The sequence below is a fragment of the Sinocyclocheilus grahami genome, unplaced genomic scaffold, assembly GCF_001515645.1.
Source record: "Sinocyclocheilus grahami isolate Dianchi unplaced genomic scaffold, SAMN03320097.WGS_v1.1 scaffold202.1, whole genome shotgun sequence".
Lineage (NCBI taxonomy): Eukaryota > Metazoa > Chordata > Actinopteri > Cypriniformes > Cyprinidae > Sinocyclocheilus > Sinocyclocheilus grahami.
Window position 1 is genome coordinate 1351354 of NW_015505381.1, and position 11613 is coordinate 1362966.

The window sequence follows — 11613 nt, forward strand, 5'->3', positions numbered from 1 at the left end:
GGGATAGTTCACCCAAAAATGAAAATTCTGTCATAATTTACTCACCCTCATGTCGTTCCAAACCTGTATGAGTTGCTTTCTTATGTTGAACACAAAAGAAGATATTTTGAAGATTGCTGGTAATCAAACAGTTGGTGGTTGCCATTGACTTCCATAGTATTTTTTTTTCCTACTATAGAAGTCAATGGCTACCACCAACTGTTTGATTACCAGCAATCTTCAAAATATCTTCTTTTGTGTTCAACATAAGAAAGCAACTCATACAGGTTTGGAACGACATGAGGGTGAGTAAATTATGACAGAATTTTCATTTTTGGGTGAACTATCCCTTTAACCTTCTACAAAAAAGTACCGTGGTACTGAGTAATTAGCATAGTCATGTACCATGGTGCTCCAGGGTACTTAATACAAATGTAGATGAAAAAAAAAACATGGTATAACCATGGTACATGTTATACAGGAGATTAATTAGATATTTATGTTGCAACTTTCTCACAAAATTGTTCGCAGAAGATCCGGTTTGAGACTGTGACTCACAACAGAGACAGCACAGCAATGTATTGAGGACACTGCAAAAACCTACATAAGCAGCAAGCACTTAAGAGAGCGTTTGACACCGTGACTGGGACAAAAACAGATCAATAGTGCGTTAACGAACCGAGGCACGGCAAGACTTTACCCCACGCCGACTCCAGCCCCCGGAGCCCCCGGAGTCCTGCGTTTTCGCGACGTTTCCAGGCAGAAAACGCGGGGTGGACGTCAACGCGCACGCGCTGCTGCAATTGAAAAAAAAACATGGTATAACCATGGTACATGTTATACAGGAGATTAATTAGATATTTATGTTGCAACTTTCTCACAAAATTGTTCGCAGAAGATCCGGTTTGAGACTGTGACTCACAACAGAGACAGCACAGCAATGTATTGAGGACACTGCAAAAACCTACATAAGCAGCAAGCACTTAAGAGAGCGTTTGACACCGTGACTGGGACAAAAACAGATCAATAGTGCGTTAACGAACCGAGGCACGGCAAGACTTTACCCCACGCCGACTCCAGCCCCCGGAGCCCCCGGAGTCCTGCGTTTTCACAGCACCGATTAGCTCGCGACGTTTCCAGGCAGAAAACGCGGGGTGGACGTCGAGGGTCACGCGCTGCTGCAATGACGTTTCACAGGTGGCCAGCTAATCGAAAATGTGTCAACAAAAACGACGTCACGCCGAAACTCAATCGTGATTGGCTCACAAATCCTTAGCGCAAGGAGAGGTGTGTCCTGTTGCTACGCAGGTTTGTAGCGGATGACAAAAACATGTGGGAACATGGCTCGCCAGTCTCAGCCGTTTAGACAACAACAGGTTATAGGGTTTGATGCTGATTGTTATTGCATTTGATTTTATTCTATGCTGTTACCTCTATGAGTTCTTGTAATCTGTTTAATAATAAAAAAATATAAAAACAACAACAACAGGTTATAGAAATGTAAATTTGCTAATTTTAAAAAGATAACAGAATACATATTTATTTAATTCATTTTGATTATGCTATTAAAAGGAATAAATTGCAGCAAAAGTGAATCACTGAACGGGTTAAGTATTTTCTTTTAATCTTATGTTATACAGTGTTATTCTAAAATTATTATAATGAACGTACACAGACTACACTATACCAAAATGTATATATCAGTTCATTAACAACTGACAATTTGTAGTAAAAAAAGCAAATAAAAGTCGTTTTATGTGATTGTTAAATGTTTTTATTAGTTTAATTATTTTTGTTCGCTGTTTAATTGTTTTATTTATTATAATGCGTTATTAATTTATACTATTTCTTAGAAAAAAATCAATAAAAATAACATCTAGCATCTAACTTTTTAAAGGTTTTTGAGAGATTTTGTAGAAATGCTCTGTATATGCTCAACAGATGGACAGAAATGCGGTGGCTAACTTAAATCAGTTTTTAAATGCAAAAAGCCTTTATTAACACGAATACGGATTCTTCATTGTTCAAAGAATAAGGATCTGAGAACTTGATATTTCAGAATCAAAACAAAGGCAGCAGTGTTTCTCATGACAACATGGGCTAACGTATCACGTGCCGTAACGCGTTGACGTCAGCACGTCGAGGAAGTGACGTGAACACGTGGTTTTTCGGCTGGCCACGCTTCTACATAGAGCGACAATCGGTAAATATAAGATTACTGTTGTAATTGCCATGAATTTTATAGTACAGTTATTACATTTAGGATGTGATATGTATTATTAACCTGTGTTGTTATCAGTGGACACAGAATTGATAGCGTTTAATGAATAGAGAAGTTAAAATAACTTAATTTAGCCGACTGCTAGCTAACGTTACCTCGACTAAGTACTGGTTAAAGGAAAGTTACTTGGAACGAGTTTAACCCTGAGGTTTTGTTGAGAATTATTTTATTTAATCATGGTGCCCTAGAGTCCCATATGTTTAAAAATAATAGTTTCAGAAGTACATTTCTCTAACCTAATCAAAACCAGGTACAGAGATGAGATTTCATCCTAAAATAGCACTATATGCGCTGTTTAGAAATATGATTATCCTTTATAATAATATTCTATTGAAATATGAATGTTTATAGTTGGATCAAAACCTAATTGTAGAGCAGAAACTCCCAACTTATCAGATCATAATTATATATGTATATATATATATATATATATATATATATATATATGCTGTATTCTGTTAATAATGTTTGTTTTATATCACGTTTTTATATCTACCCTATTTTTTTTCTTATTATTATCATCATTATCTCACTGTGAATGTTGTTTCTCATCAGTTTCAGACAGTTTTGATCAGTTCAATAGCAGAAGAATGGCAGTCCGTGCATCTTTTGAAAAGAATAATGAAATTGGCTGCTTTGCCAAACTCACAAACACATATTGCTTGGTGGCGATTGGCGGTTCAGAAAACTTTTACAGGTGAGTCATAAATTAGATTACTGAAAATGTGTGTGTGTGTGTGTGTGTGTATGATAAATATATAAATTGTCTGTTTTTCCCCACAGTGTCTTTGAAGGTGAACTGTCAGAAACGATGCCTGTCGTGCATGCCTCTATAGCAGGATGTCGAATTATTGGCAGAATGTGTGTGGGTAAGAAAATCTGTCCAATCCAGTTTATTTAGCAAATTTGTGATCGACTAACATAATTTTTGTATTTATTGTATGTTGATCAAAAATACAGATGTTGTTTCAGTAGATAATGTAACAAGACCTTTAACAGTGAGTGAAACAGTGAAGTGACATGTGGCCAAGTATGGTGACCCATACTCGGAATTAGTGCTCTGCATTTACCCATCCAAAGTGCACACACACAGCAGTGAACACACACAAACCGTGAACACACACCCGGAGCAGTGGGCAGCCATTTATGCTGCGGCACCCGGGGAGCAGTTGGGGGTTCAGTGCCTTGCTCAAGGGCACCTCAGTCGTGGTATTGAAGGTGGGAGAGAGCACTATACATTCACTCCCCCCCCACCTACAATCCCTGCCGGTACGATAAACCTTTGGGTTATGAGTCCGACTCTCTAACCATTAGGCCACGACTTCCCCATGTAATGTGATGAAATTAACATTTTAGCAGCTAGATCAGATTAGGTCTTGTTCCGCTTTTATGTCCTCATACGAGATGTTTAATAGATGTTGTGTGTCCATCTTGGGATGCTCTTCTTCTGCAGGAAATCGTCACGGTCTCTTGGTGCCCAACAACACAACAGATCAAGAGTTACAGCACATTAGGAACTGCCTGCCAGATTCAGTGCAGATTCAGAGAGTAGAAGAGCGTCTTTCTGCGCTGGGGAACGTCATCGCTTGTAACGACTACGTTGCTCTAGTTCATCCTGATCTGGACAGAGTAAGAACATGCATACTGGAAGACTCTGAAATCGGCGCTTTCTCCAAACCTTAAATGGTCTTAATGGCTCTAAATTATTTCCCAATGATGTTTTATAGTTCGCTAAAAAACCTCTAAGGCTGATGAAACCATTAGAAAGTTTATTTCCCAAAGCTGATGTTTTTTTGTATTAAATTCAGGGAATTATTGTCCACAGGAAACCGAAGAGATTCTTGCAGACACTCTCAAGGTGGAAGTGTTCAGACAGACGATTGCGGAGCAGGTGCTTGTGGGTAGTTACTGCGCCTTCAGTAACCAGGGAGGCCTCGTCCACCCCAAAACCTCCATAGAAGATCAAGATGAGCTCTCATCACTCCTGCAAGTACCTTTAGTGGTGAGTGACCGCTCTCTAATATCTGATGATCACTTCATCTGCACCTGAAGGAATTCTACTGACTGATTATGATATATTATATTCAAAACATATACATACAGTTCAAAAGTATGGGGTTGGTATGATTTGTTGTTGTTGTTGAAAGAAATACTTAATACTTTTAATCAAATAAAGGCTGCCTGGATGAGCTTAAGAGATTTTTTTGAACATTTTAAAAAATCTTACCGACCCAAACTAGTATAAATAGTGGCGTTTACTAAGATAGAAAGAAACACAACAACAACAAACACAACAACAACAACAACAACAGGTTATAGAAATGTAAATTTGCTCATTTTAAAAAGATAACAGAATACATATTTATTTAATTCATTTTGATTATGCTATTAAAAGGAATAAATTGCAGCAAAAGTGAATCACTGAACGGGTTAAGTATTTTCTTTTAATCTTATGTTATACAGTGTTATTCTAAAATTATTATAATGAACGTTAAAAAGAAAGAAACACTATTATAATTTCTCGTACTTGGGGTTGATGCTAAATACATACACAGAGGATGTTTGAAAATTTGTATCATAGTTACTAGTTTAAGAGATTTTTTTGAACATTTAAAAAAATCTTACCGACCCAAACTAGTATAAATAGTGGCGTTTACTAAGATAAGAAACACTATTATAATTTCTCGTACTTGGGGTTGATGCTAAATACATACACAGAGGATGTTTGAAAATTTGTATCATAGTTACTAGTTTTTTGTTAATCTTTGTCATTTTAATGTCAGTGTGATAGTTGATTCTGCCAATCCCAAATTTTCAGCCTTATTTGGTATTTATCTAAATATTTATGTGAAATGATTAATAGGGGCAAACGTATTCAATACATTAAAGTATTAAACCCGACTGAAGTAACTAGTGTTTTGTCAGAAAGCTTTAGAAATGTACTTCTTAAAGAACTACTTGATTTCTTTGCACTGATGCTGGCTCATTGATAACAGAGCACTGATTGTTTTCTTTCTGCAGGCTGGGACGGTGAACCGCGGTAGTGAGGTGATCGCTGCTGGTATGGTGGTGAACGACTGGTGTGCCTTCTGTGGGCTGGACACCACGAGCACGGAGCTGTCCGTCATCGAGAGCGTCTTCAGATTGAGTGAAACGCAGCCCAGCGCCATCGCAACTACCATGAGAGACTCGCTCATCGACAGGTATGTGATGGCAACTCAAGTCTGGAGAAATACATGTAGTTTATCCAATTAAAAATATTCTGATTATTATCTCAAATCCAACTAAACTTCATTATTTCTTCTTTTCCAGTCTCACATAAAACTGAAATGGTTTTGAAGTCTTTATTTGTGGGAAGGTGCCTAAATGGACCTGGAAGTCATTATTAGACGGTTTGAAGGCTTCAGGGAGACACGCTCTCTTGTCTTTATACCATGAGAAAACATGTTGTCATTATATTATTCATGTATGAACTGCGTGTTACACTGTCTTTTTGTAAAATACTAAGACAAAAGCATTGATTGGCTGATTTGATCTATAAATCACTTCACATACTACATAAAAAAAAGACCACATGACCTTTAAATGGTGGCAGATGTCGTTTGTTTGCTTGCACAATGCAGCATCAATAAAGCTGTGCATGATCAACATCGACTGGTTTGGTAAATAAAAATCATAAACTTCCACAGAAGGTCTTTTTAGTGATTTTTTTTTATGTAGTATTGCTTATGCCGTTTGAATATTAATAAAAGGCTTTTGACAACATTCTGATGCCATAACTGTTTTATTGACGGCTGTGAATATGAGAATACATTCAGAAATGTGTGGCAGTATGAATAGTGCAGTTCAGCTGAACATGGTCGTCTGTAGCATGGTTTGGTTCTTTGGTATTTACCAATTTGCACAAATCTCAACACATTACAGCATGTTATAATGTAGAATATAAAAGTAACATGCGCACAATGATAAAAAAACTAATGGAATGCAGCAAAATACTGTATGAACTCAAACTAGTAAAGTAAAACATGACAAGAAAAAATACTGTATTACCGTTCAAAAGTTTGGGAACTATGATTTTGTTTGTTTTTTAAAAAGTTTTATCCTTACCAGTGTTGCATTTATTTAATCAAAAATACAGCAAACTGTTTCTTTTATGATTCTTTGATGAAAAGCAATTTCAAAAGAACAGCATTTATTTGAAATAGAAATATTTTGTAACATTATAAATGTCACCTTTGATCAGTTTAATTTGTCTTTGCTGAATAAAAGTATTAAAAAAATCTTGCTGACCCCAAACTTTTGAATGGTAGTTCTAGATTAAGTATATTGTAAACATGAAAAATCATGACAATGTGAACAAAGCTAAGCAAAAGCATTTACTTTTGGTCTAGCTCTTGTACAGGGTTCCCACGCTTTTAACTTTTAATCACGATATCCAACTATTAGTGATTAAGTATCATTCAAATCATTTTAGACATTACTAGAGTTTCATTTGTAACTCGGGTACCAATCATTGGAACGAAGTGATTTAAACAACCATACATTGAGTACAAAAGTCTCCAAACAGAAAAAAAATAGAGCCTGAGATCTGAATGCAGCTCAATGCATTTGATTCAACGCATATGACTCTGAAACTCAATGTCCAAGCATAACCAGAAATTTACACTCACTTTAGAAATGTCAGGGACTTTTAACATTTTATGATGTTCCATGATTTTTGCAGGCCTGGAAATCTATTTAAATTCCCTGTTGTTTCAAGGTTTTCACAAGTATGGGAACCTTATGTATAGACTGTCATAAATGACTGCAAATAAAAATGACCACAAAATAACTCAAAATCTAAAATCAAACAATGTAACATGCAAGCTTTAAAGTCATCGTTTCTAGATATTTGGCATCACAATGGACTACAGAAGCTGCATAAGCCACATGAATGTGTAAACAGCAGCTAATTCTCCAAATGCAACACAAATATTGTGGTGACAGCACATTAAATATCTTAAATCGTTTTTAAGTGGTGATGTGTAGACTAAATAACACCACTTTATATTTTTGGTGCACAAATTTTTGTCAATTATTATCCTTCAAAAATGTGTACATTTAGACCTAGGATTGTATCCTGTCGTTTTCAATAAAGAAAAAGAAATATTTCTTTGGTTTAAAAACAACAAAACATGAAACCCATTTTAAAACATCCTTTTCCTTCTGAATTTAAACACAAATGCAGCGTCCTGCAACCTGCACAGGAAGACGAGACTCTTTCCAGACACCTACTCAACATCTCTGTAAATACATACGGCTAGCATTCAGTCGTCTGATACTGATTTATACAGATATCACCAATTTATATATCAGTTCTGATGTAATACTCTAAACTTGATTTGTCAGTGCAGTAATATGTTCAAATCACTAAGATCAATCATAATATATAATCCGGTCACTCAAAAATCATCTGTTGATAAATAGACGGAGGAAAGAAATATATGTGTGTTTGTGAAGTTATAAAAAAATATGGAAGGGAAGCACTGGCAGCGATACATGACAGCAGAGTTAACCTGATGAACTTCAGGAAGAGGTTTAAGGTCGGCTGTGAAGTGCTCGGGTCAAGAACACTGTGTTCTAGTTAGAGCTAGTTCTGCTCTTCTTTCAGATCAAACCTGACCGACAAAGAAAAACTATTTAAGGAACAATTCATCCAAAAATAAAAATTCTGTCTTTGAAAAAGTTAAACAGATATCAGAACAAAATAAACAATACATAATAATTAGATTGGAAAGTGTTGCCCAGAGAACATATTTATATGTTTGTGTATTAAAAGTACAAAAACTCACCATTCTGTGACTCCAGAGACTAAGTCAACATGTCCCAGGTCTATCTGCACCTACAAGAATAAATCAACAATAAATGAAACACTAACATTTTGAAAATGACAATGAAATGTGATGATTAAATTAAATATTAGTAACAAATTACAGTAAAATGTAAATATACATAATACAAAATTTAATACAAAACAAAGAATACAAAAAAAAAGTTACTCAATTCAAGATTAATTCTCTGAAAACAAGTCTTATCTTACATAATTTTGTGCACATATGTTTCAGTGTTAGGAAGTCTAGATATTTTTTTTGCAGTATATTCCTGTACAGCTGAAGTGAGCCCAGGCAGACTGACCTGGCCGATCATGTCTTTGTCTCGATTCATGAAGGACGAGGATGCGTTTTTCACACAAACGCTGAGCTCTCGTCTCAGAGCGTCCTCCACACTCATATCAAACTCAAACCTACAGAACAACATTGTAGATTATGACACACTCACTGGGTCAAGGTTTGATAAAAACTCATCTGAAACCACTTCACATCGAAGTAAATTACAGTAAAATGTAAATATACATAATACAAAATTTAATACAAAACAAAGAACACAAAAAAAAGTTACTCATAATTCAAGATTAATTCTCTGAAAACAAGTCTTATCTTACATAATTTTGTGCACATATGTTTCAGTGTTAGGAAGTCTAGATATTTTTTTATTTTTTTTGCGGTATATTCCTGTACAGCTGAAGTGAGCCCAGGCAGACTGACCTGGCCGATCATGTCTTTGTCTCGATTCATGAAGGACGAGGATGCGTTTTTCACACAAACGCTGAGCTCTCGTCTCTGAGCGTCCTCCACACTCATATCAAACTCAAACCTACAGAACAACATTGCAGATTATGACACACTCACTGGGTCAAGGTTTGATAAAAACTCATCTGAAACCACTTCACATCGAAGACAGAAAATGCAAACACATTTCAGAACATAAAATCAACAGACAGATTTACACAATGCAATGTTTGAAGATGAATTAAACACATTCTTATGGTATTATACTATATGGTATATACCAGGGTTCCTCAAATCTTGCCCTGGAGGTCCAATGCGCTGCAGAGTTTAGCTCCAACTCTGATCAAACTCAGCTACCTGTGATTTTCTAATGATCCTGAAGACATTGATTAGCATGCTCAGGTGTGTTTGATTAGGGTCAGAGCTAAACTCTGCAGGAAAGTGGATCTCGTGGGCCAGATTTGAGGAGCCCTGGTATATACAGTGGTGGCCAAAAGTATTAGAACACTAGTATTTTCACCAGCTAAAATGGTTTTAAGTCAGTTATTTCTATCTTTTACTGTAATGTGTCAGTAGGAAATATCAGTATACATTTCCAAACATTCATTTAGTCATAACAATTTTGGCCAACACTGTATGTTACAAAAAAATTACAATAACACACCATTGTGTTTAGATCAGGGGTGGCAAACTTCGGTCCTGGAGAGCCGCAGCCCTGCAGAGTTTAGCTCCAACCCTAATCAAACACACCTGAACAAGCTGGAGCCCTGGTATATACAGTGGTGGCCAAAAGTATTAGAACACTAGTATTTTCACCAGCTAAAATGGTTTTAAGTCAGTTATTTCTATCTTTTGCTGTAGTGTGTCAGTAGGAAATATCAGTATACATTTCCAAACATTAATTTAGTCATAACAATTTTGGCCAACACTGTATGTTACAAAAAAATTACAATAACACACCATTGTGTTTAGATCAGGGGTGGCGAACGTCGGTCCTGGAGAGCCGCAGCCCTGCAGAGTTTAGCTCCAACCCTAATCAAACACACCTGAACAAGCTAATCAAGGTCTGAAGGGTTACTAGGAAGCTACCGGCAGGTGAGTTTTAATTAGGGTTGGAGCTGAACTCTGCAGGGCTGCGGCTCTCCAGGACCGGAGTTCGCCACCCCTGGTTTAGATGGTGCTCCAAAGCAAAAGTAAAGTATTACCATGGTACATAGTTCACAGAACTGATTACAACTCACTTAAATCTCTCTTATTCATGAACGACGCACACACACACGTCTGGTCAGCTATCCTTGTGGGGACTCTCCATAGGCGCAATGGTTTTTATACTGTACAGACCGTATATTCCATTGCCCTACACCAGGGTTCTTCAAATCTTGCCCTGGAGGGCCAATGCGTTGCAGAGTTTAGCTCCAACTCTGATCAAACTCAGCTACCTGTGATTTTCTAATGATCCTGAAGACATTGATTAGCATGCTCAGGTGTGTTTGATTAGGGTTAGAGCTAAACTCTGCAGGAAAGTGGAACTCGTGGGCCAGATTTGAGGATCCCTGCCCTACACCAACCCTACCCCTAAACCTATCCCTCACAGGAAACTTTCTGCATTTTTACATTTTCAAAAAACTTAATTCTGTATGATTTATAAGCTTTTGTACCCGTGGGGACCACAATTTAGGTCCCCACCGTGACACGAGTCCCCATGAGTCTGTGTGTAGTCAGGTTTAAGTCCCCACCAGGATATATAAACCTGTACACACACACACGTCTCCAAACCTTTCATTGAACTCAGGGTTCAGATTTTTCTTCTTCACAGTCGTCTTTCTTTTCGTGGCCTTGCTTTTATCCGGCAGCAGAATGAGGGAGACGCAGGTGTCTAAGCTGTCCTTAGATGATGTAACCATGTAACCAGAAACACACAAACACAGAACGTCCTCACTTCACCTCAAACTTCAGACTTACATAGGCGACTTCTAAACTTGAAAACTTGAAAAAGGGTTTCTAATTACACCGGACCTGCACGCATGGATGATCACTGTCAGCTTCTTCTGGAAGGAAAGGGAGATTTTGATCTGACCGGTGGTGGCCGCCTGCTTATTACTCAACACAGGACCTGAACCCATGGCCACTAAGGCAGCCATTTTTGAATCCAAGATCTGGATGGAAGAGAAAATGTTGATTATATTTACAGCATTGTGATACTATTTCATGGCCGAGTGACTAAAACAACCATCAAAATGAGCGCAGATAGCTCAAGTTGTCTAACCTTCAGCTGTGCCCTGAGTAACATCTGGCTCTTTGGTGAAGCTCCATCCAGATCGAGCCACTGGTCCATCAGTAGATCTGGTTTTGAAAGCAGATCTCTGATTGGTATAACCAAAGAGCCCATGGGTTGGTCCCAGGCACTTGAGAGCTGCTCAGAATGACAATAAATCAAATGAGAGTCTGAAATAATCATAATTTAAGATCTAATGCAGAAAGCCTTCTAGTTTAAACACAAATACTGTTGCATTCTCAGTGTTGCCACAAGGGGCGCAACAGCAGCATTCGCTTAAAGGGGTCATATGATGCGATTTCAATTTTTCTTTTCTCTTTGGAGTGTTACAAGCTCTTGGTGCATAAAGAAGATCTGTAAAGTTGCAAAGACTAAAGTCTCAAATCCAAAGAGATATTCTTTATAAAAGTTAAGAGTCAACCACGCCTACCTAAAACGGCTCGTTCTAACACGCCCCCACATGTCTACGT

General features: G+C 37.4%; 2 protein-coding genes across 2 annotated transcripts in view; one reads left to right on the forward strand and one right to left on the reverse strand.

Moving 5' to 3' along the window:
• Positions 1–2067: 2067 nt before the first annotated feature.
• On the forward strand, positions 2068–6349 carry eif6 (eukaryotic translation initiation factor 6). The gene is made up of 7 exons (XM_016285829.1): positions 2068–2182; positions 2816–2957; positions 3044–3129; positions 3714–3889; positions 4086–4262; positions 5282–5463; positions 5573–6349. Exons 2-7 carry the CDS (start codon positions 2851–2853, stop codon positions 5580–5582), a joined length of 738 nt encoding a protein of 245 aa, XP_016141315.1. The 5' UTR covers positions 2068–2182; positions 2816–2850; the 3' UTR covers positions 5583–6349.
• Positions 6350–6552: 203 nt separating this feature from the next.
• The window catches only part of LOC107595448 (extended synaptotagmin-1-like), a 33705-nt gene continuing 28644 nt past the window's right edge, over positions 6553–11613 (reverse strand). The window contains exons 49-51 of the mRNA XM_016285851.1: positions 8845–8953; positions 8092–8141; positions 6553–7917 (exon numbers count right to left, since the gene is read on the reverse strand). Of these exons, the coding sequence (XP_016141337.1) occupies positions 7890–7917; positions 8092–8141; positions 8845–8953 (187 nt within the window). The 3' untranslated portion in view covers positions 6553–7889. The remainder of the gene's footprint in view (positions 7918–8091; positions 8142–8844; positions 8954–11613) is intronic.